Raw genomic sequence first — 24671 nt, 5'->3', positions numbered from 1 at the left:
ATGCAATTCTGTCATGGCTGTCCCTTATTTGGCTCCCTGAATGGGTCTCAATCACACATGCATTTATGCACTCTCCCCCCCACCCAATGATGAGAGGCTGTCCATTTTTAGATGGGCGTTGATCTGGCAGTTGAGTGTCAGTGCTGTCAAAGTGCAATGACAGGCCTGTCATTCACTGCTGGCAGGTCACAGATGCTAGGAATTGTTGCTGTTGGTTCTTCTTCATCTTCTTCTTCTTCTTCTTATTATTATTATTATTATTACTATTATTATTATTATCATTATTGTTATTATTGTTATTCTTCTTATTCTTGTTGGTGGTGTTGGTGTTGTCTTAAAGCGGAAGTCAACGCAAACACATTTTTTTCAAGAATATGTTTTATGCAAGCCCACTAGTTGAAACAGGGCATTCTGATAAATGGAATAAGTGTTAATCCACCCATTTTTAGCCATCCCTGGGGGCGGCCATTTTGTCTTCTGTCGACTGAAAATGACATCGCAACTGCTCACAACGACCAATCACGGGTCAGATTCAGAGAACAGGTCAGCTGTGAGTGGTCGTTGTAAGCAGTTGTGATGTCATTTTCAGTCGACAGAAGACAAAATGGCCACCCCCAGAGATGGCTAAAAACAAGTGCATTTTGCTACTTAATTTATGTTCCACAAACGCAAAATTAGTCAGAATGCTGTGTTTCAACTAGTGGGCCTGCTGGGAACATATTCTTGAAAAAAATATGTTTGGGTTGACTTCCGCTTTAAGTAATCAATTGATTAGGCTAGCACCAATTTGAACATTGCTATGCTTCTAACAGTAAGTGAATAATTGGACGTGTTTGGTGTTGAGTAACTTAACAGCACTGAGCTCTTGTGGATCAGGTCCTTTAATCCAACATCTGTGACCTCAGCCCTCACCAATACTCCTCTGGCTGAATGGACCAAAATTCCCACAGACCAAAATCTTGCTGAAAGCATTCCTACAAGACCAGGGTGTTAAAATTATGCCTGTATATCTGGATCCTAGTTTACTTGATTATTCACAAATTCTTACCCAAAATGGTGCGAATTCATACCCACAACACAATACTGTACTGCAGTTAAAATTACTGTTTGTTTTCCTTCCGGCAGGATAGCCACAGCATTGTGTTCCTATGTGACCTCCACATTCATTTCCCTCCAAACATCTTGGAGAGCATCAGGAAGCACTGTGTTGAAGGACGCCTTGCTTTCGCTCCTATTGTTATGAGACTTGGCTGCGGGAGTTCGCCACAGGAGCCTGACGGTAACACGCATAAATCACCACTCAACGGTTTCAAATATCAGACATGAACGCAATCACATTCACTTTGATTTTTGACACAAGCTCATTTTTTTGTGAGTGTTTACTGGTAATGTTCCTCATTTTTTGATACGAGTGTTTACTTTTTCACAGGTTATTGGGAGGTAAATGGCTTTGGTCTGTTTGGGATCTACAAGTCTGATTTTGATAAAATTGGCGGGATGAACACAGAAGAATTCAAAGACCGTTGGGGTGGAGAAGACTGGGAGCTTCTGGACAGGTAACTCGGCTAAAAGAAAATGAAATGTTTGAAGATTTGATTTTGCTTCCGTTAGTCATCTTTGTCTCCGTAACACCACTACAAATCTCCATGTATTGATACATTGTGCGTTGTAAATGTATTATGTGCAATCCATGTATTTTCTGTAGCACCAACCATGTTCAGTTTAAGGTAAATACTTTACTAATTTCCGTTTTTACCTCCCAAATACTAGGGGCTGGGATAGTACATATAACTGTGTGTCTGAAAGCATACAGTGTTTCCCATTCTTTGATGGCCAAAAAATCCGTTTGTATATGTATGTATTTTAATAGTTTGTTTTTATCAAACTATTGAAAGCATCTCACATTAGAAGTTGGGTTTATAGTAAGGGTCATAGGCCATGTTTGATGAAAGCCTCCACACATCATGACAATACATATTTATATTTACATATTTATCTTATTTTTTAAAAGGCTCACTTTTAGAATGAATGTATCTGATAAGTCATTTGTTTCTCTTTCCTGATATCTACAGGGTATTGCAGAATGGTTTGGAAGTAGAGAGACTACGCTTAAGAAACTTCTTTCACTACTACCACTCCAAACGTGGAATGTGGAATGCCCAAAACAAGAAAACTGCAAAGGGATAATGCCGCACCTGAATACTAATCTACCTGCAGATACACTGTGTGTGTGTGAGAGAGAGCTGAGAGAGCTTGCTCACTGATGGTCAAGGTTTCAGCATCCTTTGCAGGCTTGTCTGATTGAGGGAACAAAGTCCAGATGTGAACTTTGGAAGTGAGCTGTTTACACAGATAATCCTGAGTAACTTTGAATCAACAACTGGAGTACTTGAGGGAAGGGATTTTTTTTTTCTCTCCTTCTCGTTTCCCGATACTAGTGCAATGTTTTCAGAAGAACTGGAAAGCAGCTGTTTTTCTGTATGTACGAATGTGCACATGTATATATGTGTGTGTGGATGGAAGATTAAGAAAGCACCTTTTTTCTGATAAGGTGATGCTACCCTAAGATCTTTTTTTCCTAGGATGTGCGCACATGACAGTCTAATGTGAATGTGCGTCATCACAACCCAATAGGGTCCATCATAGGCATATTGCTAAATAAATCATCTACTCACTGGATATACTAGTGTAAGTGGCCAGTATGGCAGGGTGCTGAGGTTCTCCTGATACCTAATATTATGAACCCTACATAGATATACTGTATATGCATCATCTTTACATGCCCTGTCACTCTTGTCCTTTTCATATATTTTGTTTTATTTATTTCTAATGTACTTCTGCCTCAAACTTCCTCAGTCTGCTTTCAGTGTCATATTGTTTTGTGCAGTTGAAACTTTCTATAAAGCTCTGCTGTTTTGTACACTGTAACAGGCATTTTACCATCAAATTGCTCTTTGCCATTTATGACATGTCTTGTCTCATTAACTGCATTTGCTCTGCTTTTAGATGCCTTCCGTAGAGTTTTTGTTTATGGTGACTGAATATGGACGCACTAACTGTAGTGTTTTTTTTTTTTTTTTTTTTTCTAAAACACTGGTTTGTGAAGCGTTTACACCTTTTAATATTTCTAGCCTCCATTCCCTCCAGATCTCTAACCTCAAATGGAACATAAAACTCTGAGGGAAGAAAGAGGGCTGGTAGTTTTGTTGTTGCTTTGAGCATTTTGTGTTGAAAATTTGGGATTTAAAGGTTTCAAAATATTTATCTGTAGATGACGCTTACCTGAAACTCAACAGAAGTGAGAACATTTACTTTCTCTCAAATGTGTGCCTTCATCTGAGTTGGGCTGCAGGCAGTTTTTATATGGTCGTATATTACTGACACAAGAGGAATAGGACTGTCAAAAATGATTTACAAACGGGCTGTAAAGTTACTATAATTTCCGTTCCCGTGTCACTGAGGGAGCGACGGTCCTTTACAATGGATTACAGACATCTATGTGTGTTTGTTGTAGTAGTGCATTGAATGTGTTGTTGCAAACTAATGGAATACTGAGCAGGACCATAGGGTGTAATGGAGACTCGCTGGCAGCTGCAGTCCAGCAAGGCCCCAGCGGCTCCCATTAGCTTAACCTAGCGGGCGGGTTCCTAATGCCTCTTTATACAGCATGGTACTTAAGATCAGGAGTGGCTAGTGGGCTCCAGGCTGGACTCGTGTGAGTAATAGTTTATGATCTGTTGTTGACTGTATGATTGTTAAATGCCCTCTCTTTGCCTCTTTCCTGGAAAAGGTCGAAAATACATAAGGTCATTTAACATTCACAAGGGGCGATTCAAAAAGCGGAAGAAACACTATAATGCTATCCTACATATATATTTAAGAAGGAGATTGATGGAAAATAGGTATATACATTCCAAGGTAATTTCTGTGAAATTGTTTTGTAGAGAAAAGGTTTTAAGAATGTATTGTACTTTTATTTGTTTGATTTGGATATAAAATTGTATGCTTACGCCCACATCATTTTCTGTGGTTATTATAATTGTTTTTGGTCTGTGTTTACACGTGCCAGTCACTAACAAGACAGGACGCGTGGTGTGTCCCACGTCTAACCACGTGGGGGCGTTCCATTCACATACGCAAGTCATGTGATAATGTTGCCTCATGTTTAAGAGTTGGGCAACCCGGGGAAATTATGAAGACGTTTAAATCACGTCACCAACACGTGAGTCTTCGCTCAGTGAGTCTCGAGAGCAACCACATGCATACAAATTGATGACATCATCTAGTGGCGCAATGTTAAGTGCCTTAAGTTCTTTAAAAACGTAACGAAATTTGCATTAGAATATTTTTAGGAGATGCTTTAAAATAAATATATTTATGGGTACACAGTAAAATATGCTAATGTTGACCTGAGGTTTTAACAGAACGTTTATAACCAGCAAAGTTGGACCCTGTAATTCCCATTTTGACTTACATAAATGTAATTTTATCATTGTTTGTCATTAGCCATGGTGTAGAAAACAGATGAGAGTAATATGCAGAGGAGATAATGCGTAATTGTGTAAAATTTAATCATTTTCAGACTGTATGAAATTGTTGGACAACCCTGTCAACATTGCTCAGGGTGATAATTATTTGATGTTTTCCTCTGAGTAAACAACAGCATGACATGATACAATTAAGTGATGTCCTCACCACAGTTACATGCATGAAGCAAGTATTAACCTCCTGTGATGGTCTCAGCGGCCTTGCACTTTCCTCTCATCTTATCACAACCTATTTGACTTAAATATAAATCTGTTTAGGAGATGTTTTTAAATAAATATATTATGGCACTACAGTAAAAGCATGCTCATGTTTACCTGAGGTTTTAACAGAACCTTTATAACCAGCAAAGTTAGACTCAGTAATTCCCATTCTGACTGACATAAATTTCATTTCATCATTATTTTTTCATAAGCGTTTTCCTCTGAGTGAACACCCGTATGACATGATACAATTAAGTGATGTCCTCACCACAGTTACTTGCAGTCTGGATGAAGCAAGTATCAACCTCCTGTAATGGTCTCAGCGGCCTTGTCCTTCCAACATCACGGCCTATTTGATTCAAATCAAAGCGGAAGTCAACCCAAAATTTTTTTCAAGAATATATTCTATGCAAGCCCACTAGTTGAAACAAGGCATCTGATAAATATTCCGTTTGTGGAATAAGAGTTAATCCATCCGGTTTTAGTCATCTCTGGGGTGGCCGTATTGTCACTTCTGTTGACTGAAAATTACATCACAACTGATCAGGGCTCAGGTAATGACGAATCACGGCTGACCTGTTTTCTGAAGCTGAGCCGTGATTGGTCGTTACCTGAGCCCTGAGCAGTTGTGATGTCATTTTCAGTTGACAGAGGTGACAAAATGGCCACCCTCTGAGATGGCCAAAAAGGGGTGGATTTTGCTGCTTAACTCATATTTCACAACCGCAATATTAATCAGAATGCTGTGTTTCATCTAGTGGGCCTGCTTGGAACATATTCTATGAAAAAACATGTTTGGGTTGATTTATGCTTTAATAAATAGATCATGCTCCCAGTAACTTAGTCTAGAAACGAAATACCCATTGTCACCTCACCTTCATGTAGATGTTTTGCTCAAACTCTAACCCTAGAGGCACAATCTGCGTGTAAGTGTAGACTTTTTGTTTCACCTAATTTTATAGCATATGACCTGAAACAACACTTGCAACTCCGTGTTATAAAGTAAGAATGATTGATGATTATAATATCTACTGAATTTAGCAAGGCATGTATTCAGTTCTCTGAAGAATACATACCCATGTAGACAAATGACTCCATAGACCTCTTACGTCATTACAAAAGCTTCCAAGGCCACTTTTTCAAAGAGAAAAATGACAGAGGAGTCAAATGAAGGCAACTTAACGCCCCCTTAGTCAATATGACAAACTCAGTCAGATAATTTATCTGATCATTTATTTTTAATCTACAAGAATTCCCCTAACGGGGCTCTGTCATATAATTGTAATTTGTGGCAACTGATAAGAGACACACGAAGGTCCTGCATCTAAGTATGCACTGCAACATTTGGGACAACAGTAATGTGCTCTGATCGGCTCTCTCACGTTCAGTCGTCTCCTGATTGGTCCGTTAGTTACTTCCGTGTTGTCATTCTCCAGTAGCCCCGCCTCCGCGAGCCCACGAGCAGTTGTGGAGTCTCTCTCGCACTTGCACGTTTTGTCACCCTGAAGGCAAGCGTGATGAGCTAACGTGGTTTCCCCCGGTCAGTTATTCAATAAAAAAGACGCGTTTTGGCGGGTTGTCGAGGGTTTTGTTTTGGTGTGGGAGAACTTGGCATAGAGTTCAAAACGCGAGGAAGCACTTCGGCACGGATACGCTGTTTGGAGGAAAGTTGAAATCTGCGCTGCCTGGGAGAAAGGTGAGTCGGGACTTGCATCTCCCCGACTTCCAAGTTAGAAATGGACAACGTACGTCACATTTCACCAACATTCGTCCATTAATACACGCTCGTGCATAGCTGTGAACCTTTATCGAGTGGCTTGTCTGACAAATGGTGTAACCTGTTCATCCGGCTCGGCTGGAAGTTTCGAGGTATTTTGACTTCCAGGCGACGCGCCGCGGACAAGCGCAGCTCCCCCAAAGAAGATAAACGGAGACGTTTCACCATCATGGCTGGAGTGAGTAATGCCCACATGAAAACCCTGGAGGACTTGACTTTGGACTCGGGCTATGGAGCGGGAGACTCGTGCAAATCCCTCAGCCTGTCCTCCTCCAAATCGAACTCCCAGGCCTTCATGACGACCCCTCACCGGGGCAACTGGTGGTACTACTCGGGCTCCATGAACAGTAGGAACAACAGCTGGGACACTGTCAACACGGTCCTTCCCGAAGACCCAGAGGACATTTTCTCCAAATGTCCCCGCTTGCCTGAATTGGAAGAGTTCCCCTGGACGGAGGACGAAGTGGCCCGTATCCTGCGTAAAGTAGCCGAGAGTGGCACGACGAAGGGCGGCCCCGCACCTGTGTTCACCTCTGAGGCCGTGCGCCGGTTGTCCGCCCTGCTCCGAAAGGCTCTCATCCGCATCTCTAGGGAGGCTCAGCGGCTGAGCGTTATGCACTGCCGCTGCACACGCTTCGAGGTGCAGAGCGCCATCAGGCTGGTGCTCAGTTGGGCCCTGGCCGACTACTGCGTCTCGGCCACGGTCAAAGCCATCTCCATGTACAGCATGAGTGCCGGCGAGATGCTGAGGAAGGGCAAGTCGGCCCGCTGCGGCCTGACCTTCTCCGTGGGACGTTTCTTCCGCTGGATGGTGGACACTCGCATATCTGTGCGTATCCACGAGTACGCCGCGATATGCTTGACCGCCTGCATGGAAGCTCTGGTGGAAGAGATCGCTGCCCGGGTGCTGATGTCCGAAAGGGGTCACCCGGGGACAGATTCGGGCTCATCGTATGGCCCGGTGAGTGCTGAGGCCTTGGAGGGAGTGGTGAACAACGAAGCAGAGTTCTGGGGAGTCCTGCAGCACTACGAACACCTGATCTGTGGGAAGAACGCAAGCGGTAAGCTCGTTCGAGTGAATGAATGGGAGCCTTCAGTGTGTGTTGCTGTGTGATGACATCCAACATCTACCTAACGTTTTCCTCTCATAGCGTCTCCCTTCAGAGTTGTGCTCACCAATTTCCACTCGTTCACCTTCCATTCCGTGTGGAAACACTTAAATTAGGTCCTGGCTGGATACAATAGCAGCCCTTTGTGCAGACATTTGATGGACTGTTTCTAATTTGACCTGACAGAAATAGGAAAATAACAGTGCCGAGCTATATGACAGAACAAAGGAAGTATTTTTCTTTCATAGAGTTTCCTGTGAGAAGAAATGGCAGGTCTTTGTTACTAATAGCTCAATTTGATTGTATTTCAGTGATTTCTCTAATCTCCCACACTCATTCTCATGTCAGACCGCCATGTTGTGCGGGTAATCATGTTGTGTTTTGGGAGTACAGATAGGAGTTTTTCCTGTTCGCACTCCCTCTCATACTCTTGCTGCGCTAGTGTTCCGTCAGCTGTTTCATGCTCTCTAAATGGTTGGGCTGTACACAAATGGGGATGTTGCCAGTTTCTTTCTTAGCGATGACCAAGGCACAGAAAACACAGATTCCCCCAGTCAAATTCTCCCTTTATTGAAATGACGTCTTTCTAAGTCAAACTGTCGTTTTGATATAACCTTTTTTTACTATGCAGGTAAGGTTTGTAAATCACATTCTGATGAACTTACCTGTCATACAAAGTACAAGTGTAAAAAGAAGTTACACCTCTTATAGTGAGACACTATACTACTTCTACCTCTGATGACACCCATAACCTTTTAGGGAGATTGAGACAGGATTGCTTTGCACAAGTTGATTCTTACTCTTTCTTAACTGTCATTCAAGTAAATGTTAAATAGAGTGCACTTGTATAGTGCTTTATAAGTTTGATATACTGCATATGTCATTGGCAGTAAATGAGTTAATTCTGATGTTGTGTGATGGAGGCAGACACAGTGATGACTTGGAAATGGGTCTTTTCACATTCCAGCAAAACAGCAGATTTTATAATGTACTCTCAAATTTTCTGTTTCTATTGGTGTACATTGCATCAAAGGACAAATTGCTTGGAGCAGCCAGCCAGATGCTCATATCATAACGTTTGACATCCCGTGCAATCTGCAAGTACATCACGTTACATAGTTTCTGTACAATTTTATCGTTTTTTTTTTTTCCCCCTTTCCGGATTTTTAGGAATAACTGCACTATTAGTTGTCCCTCTTCTCCCTTACTCGGTCCCTAGTGGTTTCTTCTCTGCCACTATATTTAACAAATTTCTCTTGGCTCTCTTTTCTGGGTGCTTTGGGTAACCCAGTGTTGAGTCAATTTATAGCCTTTCCTTTTGTGGCCTACTACAAGCTCAGTGGGGCAAATCTTTTTCTATTGCACTACAATGGCCTTTTGTTGTGTGATTGTCCGGCTTTTAGCCAAGAGGGAGTGAAACAAATGCTGGAAAAGCTGGGCACATGGGCTTAGGACACTCACATACAGCACAAAGAGGGGGAGGGGCATTTACTTGACAGAGCTGTTACTGTAGGGCTGCAATTAGAAGATGCTATCAGGCTGGAGCAGTGGTCGGCAACCCGTGGCTCCGGATCCGCACGCGGCTCTTTCATTTTAGTTTTTTTTTTGTTTTTCTTTTTTGTTGCAGCTCTGCGTGGCTTGGGAAAATAAATTTTAAGTGTCCGATTGAAGTGTATTGTAACGTCTTCTAAAGACACGACGTCAACCTTAGCTTAGTTATCTCTCTTTTTATTATTCCAACAAGGCTGCTGTGGGCCGTATCCGACGCCAACTACAGTGCAATAACAGTTCCGGCAGTACACACGGATGTCTCATCCTTCTCGCCATCCGCTCACTCCTCTCTCGCACACCCCTCCCATCCAGCGAGTCGCGTGATACATTCTGGAGCCTTTTAACAACACAACTTAGCAAAACACAAATGTTCGCACAACACAGATAACCCAATTGGTTACAGTATGTTATTTGTCTCAAAAACGTGTATCATGTCTTCTTATGAAATCGCTTTTTAACTTCTGTCTTCAGACCTTGTGCAATTTCAGTGATCACCATTCACCTTCTTCAGAGACCTTTGACAGCACTTGATTGTCAGGAGGCATGCGCAGCTGCCTGCAGACACGCCTGCTGCCAACGATACCAAAACTGCACAATATCTGAGCAAAGTATTTTATTGATCTTGAAATATTAAAATTAAATTATATATCGTCGCTGTCGGTCCAAATATGGTCAAATTCATTCTAATGGTCCGTCCCTACTTTGTCTGTATTTTTTTATACAATTCTAGCCAATTTAAAGAGGTGAAAATAGGAAATACTCAAATAAAGCACAATTCCACGGCCGCTCTTGGCTGCAATTTATGTGTTTGTGGTGGAGGTGTGTGCGACACAATGACGTGTCCTCCGTCTGTGGAATGCGGAAGCCGTGTGGCGTAATGGCCGCCCCGAGTAGTGTTTTGTTTTCCTTTTATTTATTTTTGACAAAAACAAATGAAAATAGTAAGCTTCAGTGGATTACGTTGGCTTGTTTAATATGGATCGATGTGATGCTTCATTTCCAAAAATACTACTCAATCGTGTGTCGTGAGGTCAATCCGTTTCATTTTATCATACACTTTATAGACGCGGTTAGCGACAAATAGGCTAATATCTTCATTTCAAATGTCAAAAAGTGTTTGCGGCTCCCAATGTATTCTTTTCCGTGTAAAAGATTGCCGACCCCTGAATTAGAGCATCTTTCAATGCAAGGATGCATGCCATCCATGCACGATGAGAGTAGGAAGGACGCGAATGCTGCCCACGTTCTAATTGCTCAATCGATTGGCAATAAACTATCTTCTGCCATTACACAGTCAGGCACCACAAACGCATACGCATGCATGTTTATTTCATCAGTACTTCCTGCTGTAAGTAATTATTATTTAATCACAGAATAAGTTAAAGCAGCCTCTGTCTCCAGCATTTAGGCAGATGTCTTTTGGTTGGGTTACTTTGCATTCTCCTATTTTGGTTGGTTCAGTCCAGTGTGCGTGCGCATGTGTGTCTCTGTGTGTCTGTGTCCACATATGTTGTAACAACAGACCATTATTCTGACCACCCCAGCTTTTTATAGGTCCATGAGTGGGTTCTTCTAGCCGCATGGCCTTCTACCACCTTACCACCTGACACCCCACACCCGAACAGTCAGACCTCAGCCTTCCTCTTCTGCTTTTGCTGATGTCCCCACAGCAGTCATTATTTATAAAAGCAAATATCTACTTTCTGGCCTTCAACATGATAATTCATGAATGGGAGGGTAGTGGTAGGCTGCTGATCACTCGGAAGGCCACATTCAGAAAAACACTCCTCCCTTGCTCTTGATTTCTCTTCATTTTGCCAACTCTTTCTCAGGCGCAAGCTCACATCTGGAAGTCCTTAAGAAAGCAATGACTTGCAGGGCTCCAATAACAATTCTGAAAACTCCCCTCTTGCCTCTCTTGTGCTTGGTTCTATCCTCTTTTTTTTGTATTCTTTGCTCATGCATCCACATCCACATCCATGTCATCTTTAACTGTTTATTTCTTCTTGTCTAAAGGGAGTGCAACTTGTTTGGGATGTGCCAGGATCCTATTCATTACTCATGCATGCGCTTGTTGTACACATGTTGACCCTGAACTTGTTTAGTCTGCCTTTTATCTGCGTTCAAATGGCTCCACGGCACAGTTTGGACTCATTGTGCAGCGCGATTGTAGTAAAGAATCCATTTGACATTCAGCTCTCCCCACAAGCATAAAAAGCTCTTTCTGCCGTAGCATGTCCGGGCTGCACTATGGGCCATTTTGCAATGGAAATAGCTTCACTAATGGACAGTGGAAAGGGAAGCATTGATCTTTGTGATCATGCAAACATCTAATAAACTCATTATTGGCTGTTACAGCGTTTATACTGTATCTTAGTTGATTGTCTCACCATGTACTTAAAAGCAATAATGCAGTGTCACCTCACTCAAATGCAAGCATTACTGGGTGTGTGTTTGCATTTGAAATCGAATTAAGTGTTATGTGTCACAATGTTATCGTATTTTCTTTCCTGCTGTTCTTCCAAAGGCAAACGGTAAGCACACCTGAAATAGTTTTTGCAATTTTATGCTCCTACTCATGCCTTTTTACAGTCAGTTGCTGTAGACACAACAGACTAGTCATATATCAAATTGCATTTGAAAGGTGATGTCAACTGGCAACTGCAAGCAGTGTCACATGCTGCACTGCCCTCTGCCTTGAGCCAATTCTCCACCTGTGGGAGGCTCAGATGTGTGTGGGTGTGTGTGTGTGTGTTGCAGTACATGAGGCGGGACCTCACTGAAAGGGAGTACTGTATTCAGTGCATGCAACATTGACCCGGATAAATAAACTTTGGTTTGGTTCGGTACTAACAAAAATTGTTTCTCCTCCAGAATTATAAAGGTAATAAGAAGGCAATGAGTAATGGATTTTGGGGTGCAGGATAGCTGTGTGTATGTTGTGCTGCGTGCTTTTCCAAAGTATGTATTTAGCCCAGAAGGCGGCGTGGGAACTGTGTGGAGAATGAGGTAGGGAGAACATCCCAGCACTGTGGTCACACAGATGGGGAAACCAGCACTCTGAAAATACACTGCCCTACTCTGCACATATGGAATCAGGATCAGATGCAGTTTTGGAAAACATGTCATGGCTTTAATATAATGGTGACATAGCCATTGTATGATGCGTGCTTGTTCAACACGCTTCAAATTTGACAGGACAGCAATCCAGTATTTGGCTTGAATAACTACACACAGGTTTCAAGTTATATGGCTTTCGTGACTAATATGAGGTTAGTCCTCCTAAGATGCTGCAGTTTATTAGCCTGTCGATGCACAGGCTCTGTGCTGGTTATGTTGATCTCGTAAGTCACACAGCCACCAGCACACACTGAATGATGCATGTCATTGCTATCCCTGGCTTCTTGTCTTGGCCCAGCTGTAACAACACAGACTCATTGGATTGCTGTTTTGCACATGTGTTTTATTGTGCTCATTTGTGGTTATTTGTGTGGCATCAGACTATTCTTGGAAGACAGAGAAAGCTTTCAGGGATATAACAACACATGCGATTTGTTGAGCTATGACAGAACCGATGACAATGACATGGATTCAGGAAAGTCCTCTTAATTTATCCTCAACTCTTTGGTCTTTTATCTTGTGAAGTATTTGTATATCTTCAAGGCTCATCCCAACGTTACTTGCTCCTCTGGTCTCTAGCAAATGTCAGTCTTTTGATGACATTACGCCTACTTGCAACACATTTCAGCTAAATGAGTCATGGGTCACAAACTTCACAGCATAGTTTACAGTAAATCATTACGAGGGCGGAAGAATAAAGCTGACAATGACAGGTACAGAAATGCAATGGACACAAATAGAGGAACAGAAATTGTGGCAACAGTCTCAAAAGCGCCCCTAGATATACATCTTGATTAAGCCCTTCATGACAAATTCTTGGATGACAGTGAACTGAATTTTATTCTGTGTAGCCCACATTGGTTTTGGGCTTCCTTTTCTTGTTTGAATTGGAAACTGTGCAGCTAGTGCACATTACCACAGCATCCTGGCTACGGCTCTTAAGGCAATATGTCCAGCCCAGTGGAATGAATTTTCAGCCTGGGTAGCTAATAGGAAAACAAGGGTTAGAACCAGACGGTTGGAGGGTGACCCGGGGACTGCAATGCTTCGTGCACCTGTGTTGTCATCTGGATTGGTCATAATAACTCTGCAAACTAGAGTCGTTCACAGGAAACCATTGCGTGTCAGAGGTCAGGAATCGTGGCTTTCAAATTGGGCAAAAAGGGTTGCAGTGCTTATGAGAAAGTACTACCTCCTTTCTATGATTTCACGCATATGGCCTGTGCTAACACACAGTATCTCACTTTCTCGCTCAAATTTTTCACAATGCTGGGTCGAGCAGCTGCAACATGTCAACTATACGACATTCCATTTTGCACACACAATTTGTTTTTACATTCACGGTATACTGTGTTACACCACAGTATAAAAACATGTATTTTCATCCAGTCCTCCTTGGGAGGCATGTGCAGTATCTCTGCGAAGTTTCGGCCGAATCACATGATCAACACAAAAACTGTCCAACGAGTACTTGTTTGCCTCATGGTTGGTTTGATTTTTTTTTTTTTTTCTCCCTACCTTAGTTGGCACAGTTTGGCATCTTTTTTGATGGCAATCATCAATAATGGTGTCAACATTGTTCACACAAAAAAGTCAAATCTGTAATGCCAATATATAACAAAGAGGGCTGTCTATTAACTTAAAACTCAACGTACAATGCGTAAGGGACCAATCCAGTTGCACAAATAGGCAGAACGAACCTTTCACATGTCATAAACTAAATGCGCTCGGTTAACGTAAAAACTGTCATTTCTTTATAAATGACAGCTACACCCAGTCATTTCCCTCAGAGATAGCTTCATTTGCATTGTGGCGTGTGGTTAGCGTGATGATCATCTGTAGCCTGCGATTGGCTGGCGACCAGTTCCGTGTGTACCCGCCTACCTAGGATGAGCGGTTTAGGAAATGGGTGGACGGATCATATGTATGCTTCTGTTTAGCACTTTTCATTCAAATCCACCTTTTTAAACGTGCATTGATCATTTAAAAACCGGCAATGCTGTATTGTCTTGTACCACAAGAAAACAAAAGCCAACGTCGGTCATCAAGGTTTTATTGGCCTTTGCTTGCAAGGTTCTCTGCATGTATGCATCTGCAAATCTGAAGTCAGTTATAGTCGGTGCAGAACCCGTTAACTATACAAACAGATCATTTGGTCAGACGAAAGGGAAGTGAAGAGGTTGGGGTGGGGGGTGGCACAGGGTTTATAGTTTAAGTGGAAACACATTTGTCTGACCGAGAACTGGATGTAATAACCCCTTGCTGTGCTCTCTGGTGAAATCTGTTGGAGTCATACTGACTCTGCTATAAGAAGCTGCGGCGACAGGATGCACTTGAGGGAGAGATACAGCAGCGACCCCAGATTATTCTCTCCAGGTTGGATTTATGGAGCTGTGTGCGTCCTTGTGTGTGCTGTGGTCACTCTCATGCCTCCCAATGCCATAATAAGCACACACACTTCTGGAGGTTTATCAGCCAAGTGGGAGAAGTGATTTCTTTCCCAATTACCTTTTTTGTTATTTTTTTTAAGATCTTTGCAATAGAGAGCATTTGTGATGCTGTCAGTCAGAGACTTCTTTGTTCAGAGGAATCAGAGAGGCAGTGTTCTAAGGCAGAACAACTCAGATGTGTTGCACTGCTAAAGTAAACACACTCCTCTGTAGCAACACTGTTCGACACATGGCCCACTCCTTTTCTGATCCCATTACATACAATAACATTCATTAGCATATGCTCATGTACACACGGGGGACCTATATGCTGACATTGATTACACTCGACTGTATTTCTGTAAAATCCTTTGGATACCATGCTCCCGTGTATAATATACCACCCTCCAAATCAACCTTTAATAACCTTTTTTTTTCTCTTTTTATTTATGTGTAATACCCTGATTTGCTGGCATCCTTTATTTATCAGAGTGAATAATGTCAAAGTACTTTGAAAAGCATGGTTCTTGCACTGTACTCTCTTTTAGTAATTTTACGAAGCTATTTTTTTATTTATTTACATTGCTTTTAAATCTCTTTTACTCTGTTTGTAACTGATTTTAAATGTTGTACTTCTAATTACAGGTATGAAGTATGCAGAGTTATGTTGTGATATAATGCACTTTGTCAGCGATCATATTTTTTTTCCCTTTTATTTTTTTGCAACCCATAGGTACTGCCTAGACACTGGTTAATGTCGGAATTTCTCATTAAACCCCTTGTATAATGCTCCCCCCCTCGGTTCGGGATTTAAAAAAAAAAAAAATTAAATAGTGTTATTCATGTGATTTTACAGTATTTGGATTCCAAATATTAACAACCTATCTCACTTTCTGTTATTAGACAAGATACATTAAAACGAACCATGAAAATGTTGAAATACTGACATGCATGGTGGTGGTATAACAAAAGAATAGTGTAAAAAATATTTTTTCCTTCCTCCCCAGCAGTAAACACACTTTGTACTATTGTGCAAGGCAAAAGTGAAAATTACATTGATGAAAAGGGCAAAATCATTATTATTTTTTATCTTGGGAAGTAGAGATGGTCCATTTTTTTATACCTGCTGAGTACTTTGTGGAATAATTGCAAGTTGTAGTAATAGCTTGTTTACATGAAGATTAAAGGCCATTTCCTCCGCAACTGAAAATGCTTGCAAATTGATTTTCCACAAGGAGATTTGGGAATGAGACGCAGGGAGAGAAAACACAAACAAGCAAGCAGATGAGTCAAACTGTTAAATGTTAACTTGTTGGTAAATTTGGCAATCTGTAAAGTTTGTACAGTATGTGCGTAGTTGTGTGTGTACGTTTCAGTCGCCACTGCCATTGGCATTTCTAGTATGTGCTTTTACTTGGATGATAGGATTGGATTGTTACGAGTGTGGAAACCCAGGGTGCACGTTGTATTTATAGTTCTATAAACTGTATTGGGTGCATTTTTTTTTTTTTTTGTGCACAGAACACCGGCCACAGTTTTATTTGGAGCACATTGACGTATGTGTTTTAGTTGCAGCGCTTTATAACATGGGCCAAAAAAAAAAAAGTCTTTCCACGATTTTAGTGAAATATTGCCTAGTTTCATCATCTTTTTTTTATGTGAAATCTAAACAGCTTTCATGGTACTTAGAGTACAGTACACTTATACAGTATCATTAACAATTTTGGGACGTCGAGCGGCATGCACTGTAGTCCTGCAGAACCATTCATCTAGGTAGTATTATTACTGCCACGCGTTCTAATGCACAGATCCAGTTTTAAACTGCAGACATATTTTGACCACAGCTCAAGGGCTTAGAGCTGGATCACCCTGTACAATTTTTGATGCCAGATATGGCTCAAGGGGACACATGAGGACATTGCAGCTCTGTTTTCTCTAACAGTTTTTCCCCACAGCATTCCGACCTTGTAATGCAACCTTGTGGATCAAACAGATGCAATGTCACTTAAGGAGCTATCCTTGCCACAATACGATCATTATTCAAAGATGTCTTTCTTATCTGTTGTCTCATGCTGCACAGCCATTGCTATCTCCATACACACACAGTGAACTGTATTTTGTTTTGAAAAGGCAAGTATCTGTAACGACATGGCTAAGCGGTTTTGTTTCAATTCTATTTGTTACACGAGTTCTAACATCGACATGAAAGTAATGTGCCCGTAATGCAATTGCTCTCTTGTTGTGCTTTTACACCTGGGCATTCCCAACTTCCCAAATCCCTCTAGAGTTTCCCATAACTGTGTTCATGCGCTTCACTGCAAACCAGTAAGACCTCTCAAAAACATCACCTGTTAAGTCAACGTCAACCAGATAGGCACATATTAATTAAAAGAGCCACAGCATTGCACACAGCACAATTAGACCAGAACCATGTACGGTACAGTGAAACTTTCATGAATTCCGATGTGGTTAGTGGAGGGAAGGGGCATATTTAGAGCACCTGCATATGGAGAACATATGTGGCCACAGGAAAACAGACGTGACAGCCTCAGCCAAAGCTCCACGTCTCTTTGCTGATGTGCTCTGCTCTGCATATCCACCTCATGTGGTTACCTTGCTCAAACCAAAATAAACACTTATAAACACATAACCCATTGGTTACAGAGTGATGATCATATTTTCAGAGAAAGTTAGCAACATCATACATGTTAAGAAGGAAGGTGTGACCTAAAAAAAAAAAACTCTTTGTTGACTTGAAACGCGCATTTCTTCTTATAAAAATGTAATATAAAACATATGAGGGCTATGGTCTTTTGTTTTTTCTAATTCTTCTGTATTAATGCTTTTGTGTGACCACAAGTTAGAAATTGTGTGCTTTGTCCCCTCAGCCATTTGTGCTATCGCTATTATTTTATTATCAGATATGGGTGGCCACATTTACTATCTTAGCTTTGAAATAATCTAGCCAGTGAGTCGTAATGTAGACGGGTGGAGGGAGAATCTTGAAAAAAGTACTGTATTGGCGATTCAGTATGTGCTGGAATTTCACACAGTTGAAAGGATGCCTTGTTTGTGGGTGTCCAGAGAAACAGTCATTTCTCTTGTTGCGTTTCTTGTCTGACAGATAACTCATTGTGAAGATGGACCTTTTTTTTTTTCCTAAAAGACCATGGCCCGCTTCGGATTCTCAATATTTTAACGGCCTATATGCAACATGTAAGCCACATTTAGCAAAGGTTACTTCTGACCTACCGTTACGAATGGAAAAGAGATACTGTACATTACCCACAATTCTTTACAGCATCGATCTTTAAAGCAACAGACCACTGACAAAGTTTACAGTATATGCAAAGATGTTTGAGAATTTCATGCGAGAGACTTAAAAAAACAAAACACATTTAAAAAAATATATTTTTAAAGTACTGAAAAGTATCTAAATGAACATGCCTCAATAATAGTCTCAGTAGCAATGTGAACATACACATTTGCATCGATAATGATAAGACTAACATTATTACGTATACAGAAAAAACAGATGTAAACACAAACAGAAACATGTGTGAGAGACATTTCAAATGAGAGGACAGAAAAAGCAAGAAGGCTCGAGACTTGTTTTAAGTAATATTTATTCAGAAAACAGCACCTCCAAACACAATCACCATGGGGTGACATGCAATACAATCAGTGGCAAAATGACATAAAAAAATACACACGTGAAGTGTCTAAAGCTAGGTTCACACCGCAGTCAAATGCGACCCAGATCTGATTTTTTTTGGCCATGTGCGACCTGGATCTGATCTGAACGGCTCAATTCCGATTTTTTTTCAAATCCGACCTGGGTTGCTTTCATATGTGGTCTTAGATTTTTCAAAAATGCAAATGAGTGATTTTTGATTGGCATTTCAACAGATGAGTTGAGGTGGTTTACGACATGGTTTATGACATGTAGCCAATATTCTTTTTTCTTTTTTCTTGTTTGGGTCACAAGGTTAGTTAACGAAGCCAAGCAATGTATTTTCAAACAAAAGGAAATCTGTGGCTCCATACAGAAATAAACAAAACCATAAACATATGTTCATACTTTGTTTGAGAATTGGCAATTCAGGGGATTCTTCACCAAAACAATTAGTATCTCCTATATATTTTTTGAATCACCGTAGAAACACTTTACGCATGTAGTTTCTGTCATTTGTTTTCAGGATACTTGCATTTTATTATTAAGCTAATAATTTGCAGCTAAGGTCTTCAAGCCAGAGACCTACCTCAGCAATACTTGCCGTTGCTCACTGGCCTCAGTTTGGAAAAGTGGAATCAAATTCTTTCAAACACTTCCTGTCCTTACCAATGGTCGAAATAATGCACCTTTTCATCACTACTTGGCCCAATGACGTAATTGAACAAATGATAAGAAAAGATGGCATAAAGTTTTGGAGGTCTGACTTTCTGAAAAGGGCCCAAGTCATATTTGACCAGACTGATAATATATGCAGTAGTGTCTATTATTATCTCAGATGAGTTTGTGCTGGTCTAAGAGGAAAGTGCAGTGGAAGTTAGTCAGACAGCAGTTAAATTAAGCAGGGCTAAAGAGCCCCTCAATACTTGTGTACCCTTTCCTACACCCAAGATAGTGGCCAGCAGCATTTCCATTACTCTGCTTCCTGAGCCAGGATGAGAGGATACATTACACTGAAACATGTTTCCACCGAAATTCCCTCTAGATCTATATGTGACTTTTTTTTTATTGAACGTACATGTTCATTATATTCGAGGTGTTTCACAGAGAGGTGACGTGTACGTTACACCGAGTGACGCGTGCACTATAAATGACAGGGCCTTATGGGCTGTTTCATAAGGTGTTGTATTGGGACTAGCTTTGGTGAGAAGAGAGGTGAGAAGAACATACAAGCTTTACAACTTCCTGCTATTATGCAAACCTAACAACAATTCTTTGCTTTGTTCACCGTTAGTAGTTAGCTTTTGGGAAGTTCCCAATTGATTCCATCCCAGATGGAGCTTTCACGCATCCAACACAGCTAAGTTAGTGTGTGTATGTGTTGGCGGGGTAAAGAGGGCAGATGTGTCAAGAGTATACGGTGGTCAGAGGGGAGGGGAGAGGTCACGCTGGAGGCCATAAATTCTACAACACCCACCCAACTGGTTAAAATGGAGACCCCAGATAAGATGGAAATGTGTCTTGCTTGTACAGTCTTCACTCATCTCACAGAAACATTTCAGCATAGTATTTTATTCTGCTTTTCAATTGAAATCTTTGCTAGGTGCCACAGTGTGCAGACAGGATCCAGTGTACTGATATGTGGGGCCAACACAGAAAGATAGACCAGGCCATATTTGAAAAACTTCAGCAGGTGTCTTCATTTATCTCCATATAGTTGGGATAACATTGAAGGTGTACTGAATAGACTCAGATAGCACTGTGGGTATCCACAAACAATAAAACAAGATAGAGACACACTGATAAGTAACAGTCAAAGATGGAGAGGAATTTACACCATCTAAATGCGTACTATCAGCATTTTAACAGGCCGTTTTCCAGGATGTAGGTGGACAAGCTCTGTTTCACAACCTCAATGCGTTGTCTGTTGTTAGTGACAAAGAGAAATGGGGGAATCACCGTTCCTGATAATCACAATGCCTGGATTGATAGTTCCCACCTCCAGGAACTCACTATAATAGAGACCGTTTCTCTTGTCTTGACCTTGTGAAAATATCCCTCAGAAACACTCTGCTCCCTGTCCACTCTCCGCCTGTTATTATTGCCTTCCACAATGTGCTGTTGTTTTCTCACAGTTTAGAACATGTGTCTTTAAATAGCATTTCCCACTGAGGGAACACTAGATCAATGTTTGTTTAACCCTGTGGACTGTGTCTACTAGGGGTGTAACGGTACTCTAGATCACGTTTCGGTTCGGTTCGATTCTTTGGAAACTTCGGTTCGGTATATTTTCGGTACAAAAAAACGGATTTTTTAATTTTTTATTTTTTATTTTGAAAAGATGTCAAGTAAACTGTACTTTTTTCGAAAAAATAAATAAAAGCGAACCATTCGGGTGATATTCTTAGAACTTACACCAGAATAAAAAATACACTAACAATAAAGATCTCTTCCATCCATCCATTACTTATGCCGCTTATCCTCACAAGGGTCGCGGGCGTGTTGGAGCCTATCCCAGCTGTCATCGGGCAGTAGGCGGGGGACACCCTGAACCGGTTGCCAGCCAATCGCAGGGCACACAGAGACAAACAAACATCCACACTCACAATCACACCTAGGGGCAATTTAGAGTGTCCAGTCAACCTACCCTGCATGTTTTTGGAATGTGGGAGGAAACCGGAGTTCCCGGAAAAACCCATGCAGGCACGGGGAGAACATGCAAACCCCACACAGGTAGGCCGGAGCCGGGATCAAACCCACGACCTCTGAACTGTGAGGCGGATGTGCTAACCAGTCGACCACCGTGCCGCCCCATAAAGATCTCTTCATTTTGTAAATTATTAGGACACTGAAATCTTTAAACACTCAGCAGCAACAGCCTATGACACACCTAAGTATTCAAGTTAAAGCCAAGTTGTCATTACAGTACATATATACACTTTTTGTGATGAAAAAATACATACAATAACAGTTACAATTATTGCTAACTATATTAAAACTTTTTTATAATGAAAAAAATACAGTAACTTTAAAAAGTCTTTATAAAATTATATACACGTTTTAGGCATTGAAATTGTTGAATGTTGAACAGCATATTGTAACGAATTGGGTTATCTGTGTTGTGGTCGGATGTTGCTGAGTTGTGATGTTTCCGAGGTTCATGAATGCATCGTATGGCAAGTGAGTGGAGCAGCGGAGAAAGAAGTGCGCGTGCAGTTGTACTTGGATTAATAAAGATGTGATAGTTAAACTACGTCTGACGGCGTGTTCCTGAAAGACGCTACAATATGATAAATCTCGCTATTTAAGTTTGACGTTTTTTTGCTCCCTCGTCCTAGCAACATTCACAGTCGGATGATGCCGTGCATGTTACGTGCTACCTGCCGCCCATCTCATGTAGCAATGCCTGCACACAACTTTCGGCTTAACCACGTATCTTTCCCCATCGTCGATTTTAACAGGACAGCCAGAATGTTCCCAAACAGGAGACCGCAGTGTACGGGGGGGACCTTCGAGCTCTGGCTCTTTTCTGGCTTTCACTGTTGTGCCGCCACTCTCGTCTCCTGCATGCAACAGTCAATAGCGCCCGTGCGTAAGCTCGCGCTTATAAGTGGACCGAACTGAGCGTGCCATACCGAAACGTATTAATACACCCACGTGTACTGTTACACCACTAATGTCTACACAATATTGACAAATGTTTTTTTTTATAATCAATTGATGAATCCAGCTCCCCCCCAGCCCCCCCCCCATTGCAAAACACCCATTTTCTTTTCCCAAAGGCCATGGTAGATACCCACGTTCCTCCTTTTAGAAGCAGATACTCCAGTATCTACTCTCATACCTAATTATTTCCTATAAGTATTTATAATGGGAAGTAACAAAGAGGCAGCAAAGAATTCCGAATAGGCACAGAGCAAAGTTGTGAACCTGCCTTGTGGTTCTTGGCTGGAGTGGATTTCTGCTCTTCAAGCCTATAATTACACCAACTGGTGATGGGAGCTACAAAGTGAGGTCAGCGGTTTGCTGGCTCGTGCAACGAGGTCATGTCTATTCATGCATAGGCATGTGCATATCCACCATCTTTTTCTTTGTATGTTGTTTGTGAAAATGTTTTTCAGTCTCCAAATGAAATCGCAGGAGGACCTGCCTTTTTCCAAACTGTCGTTCCCCTACTCGGTTCTGTCTTCTCTCCTGAGTTCAACTATGCACTCATCTTGCTGCACGCTGCCAGGCCTCCAGTGGCCAAGGCTCAGCCATAGACTTCCGGCACAAGGCTACTGCTGCCTGGAAAGCTCTTACACAGCTGGGGAAGGCATCATTATCCACACATAAACACAGCCCGGTTTTAGATATACAGTACACTGTAATCTCAGGGTACTTGTTGTGAAGACAGCTGCAGGGCCTATTGAACCGAGGACGGAGAATCTTAACAGGTAAGGCTGTGCTTTTTCTGTAAACCCCTTTAGCTTGACAGACTGATGGGGCAAATGTTACCTAGGGTAGGGAAACTATGCAAAATATGATAAGTTGGAATGCAGTTAAACAACATTTCCAAGGAGCCTTTCCTATCCGCGTAACCCTTCCTGGTCACATGGTTTTCCTGAGCAATACAATTAGTTCCATTGTTCCATCTTAAAGTCAGAACGGCCAGAAAAAAATACATAATAAATAAATAAACACGTTGTGCCCAACCTTGGAGGCCAGTATGGTTGCAGATGAAGAGAGTGATGACTGCAACACATGCTCAGCCATCATCACGCCCAGACAGAGCCAACAGTGGGAGAGGAATAATGAAAAAACACTTGTCACTCAATGTACTGTTTGTACAAGAGCCATGTGACCGTGTGCTAGAATAGTTCTCCCCCCAATCTGTTATACATGCACACATAAAAAAAAAAAAAGAAAGAAAACTCACCACTCCTTTAAAGGATATCTGCTTGGTTGTCCGGTTCCTCTGGGTAAGATAAAGACTTGTGTGTTCAAGTGTGTGTGCGTGTAGGTGTGTGCGTGTGTGTGTATATAGTCAGGATGTGGTTAGCACTTCTCACTAGCCTTGATTTACTGACAATATGGTGGTTAGCGCAGGGACTGAGCATGTATTAGTCAAGAGTGGGTTTACTGCACAGCTTAAAAATATGTAAACTTTTCCACGATCTCCCGTCTGTGTTGGAACACAGGCAAGCTTAAGTGGTGTGTGGCCATGATCGATCAGCACTTCCCTCTCTAACTCTAATTATTTCTGTACAGGGTGGGCTTGATAATATACAATGGGGCCTTTCTACAATGTGTAGTCAATGTCCATGTGCCAGGGCATGCATTTGTTTGTTTTTGAAAGCGCTTTACCCTCAGCAATTATTTAACCACTGTGGCTTTGGCGAGCATTGTGGGAAATACTGGTTCAAGTAAATTCACTGTGTCTTTTCCCGTATTCAGGAAGAAATGCATTAACACAAAAGTTCACCGAGTTTTGATCTTTTGAAGGGCAAATGGTTTGACATTCCGTGCAATTCTTGAGGAGCTAAACAATTCTTTAGTTAAAACAAACAAGAAGAGAGAGAACCACAGATGTAGACAGGTAGTACCGGAGATAGTATCTTGTGTCATCTGTGCGCCTTGGCTGTTGTTTTCCATCTGCTGATGAAGTATTAAGTGGGTGGTCCATAGATACTTGTGGAAATGAGTCACACAGTACGCTAGTGATCAAACATGGAGGCACGAGTAGGGTTACAAAAAAAAATCGACCAAAGATGAACCCTTCCTCAAATTTGTGTGATGATGGCCTTACAAAATACAGTATTTGAATGACAAACTTGCCTTTAGCACTTAGAAGGGCGACAGCTGGGAACACACAGCAACAAACACAGTCTTGTACACACACAGTATGTACACACACATACGCTTCCCTCCCTCAGTCGTGTTTGTGCCGCTTCCGAGCATGGGCTGTGGAATGCGTGGTGAGGTGCACCCTGCAGAGAAGAGGAAACACATACGCCTCTCACTCTGTACATTACATGTTTACTTACATGTGGAATTACAGTCACAGCACATTTGTGTTTGCGTTGAGGACAGTGACGTAGTTATTATGAGCCAAGATGACAAGGTACTAAAAAGGCAAAGACGCCTTCCCGCCACTACAACTTTTGACAAACTATTGATTCATATTTGCCATAACGGGCTCATGGTACACATTTATTTAGGCAGTCGATACACTCAGCAAGCAGAGTCCATCAGACAGAACATTTTTGAGACCCATCTCCTACA

General features: G+C 41.6%; 2 protein-coding genes across 2 annotated transcripts in view; both read left to right on the top strand.

The window, feature by feature from the left end:
- Window positions 1-4015, top strand: part of b4galnt4a (beta-1,4-N-acetyl-galactosaminyl transferase 4a) — a 173117-nt gene extending 169102 nt beyond the window's left edge. The window contains exons 18-20 of the mRNA XM_086028668.1: window positions 1126-1279; window positions 1430-1556; window positions 2073-4015. Coding sequence (XP_085884794.1) covers window positions 1126-1279; window positions 1430-1556; window positions 2073-2187 — 396 coding nt within the window. The 3' untranslated portion in view covers window positions 2188-4015. The remainder of the gene's footprint in view (window positions 1-1125; window positions 1280-1429; window positions 1557-2072) is intronic.
- Window positions 4016-6191: 2176 nt separating this feature from the next.
- The window catches only part of abtb2b (ankyrin repeat and BTB (POZ) domain containing 2b), a 42596-nt gene continuing 24116 nt past the window's right edge, over window positions 6192-24671 (top strand). Inside the window, exon 1 of the mRNA XM_086027412.1 lies at window positions 6192-7586. Within this exon, the coding sequence (XP_085883538.1) occupies window positions 6695-7586 (892 nt within the window). The 5' untranslated portion in view covers window positions 6192-6694. The remainder of the gene's footprint in view (window positions 7587-24671) is intronic.

This window comes from Filicampus tigris, chromosome 4 (assembly GCF_054856515.1).
Source record: "Filicampus tigris isolate MCC_2025a chromosome 4, RoL_Ftig_1.0, whole genome shotgun sequence".
NCBI classification, from domain to species: domain Eukaryota; kingdom Metazoa; phylum Chordata; class Actinopteri; order Syngnathiformes; family Syngnathidae; genus Filicampus; species Filicampus tigris.
The sequence above is the reverse complement of the archived record's forward strand: the minus strand, read 5'-3'. Positions and strand labels throughout refer to the sequence as shown.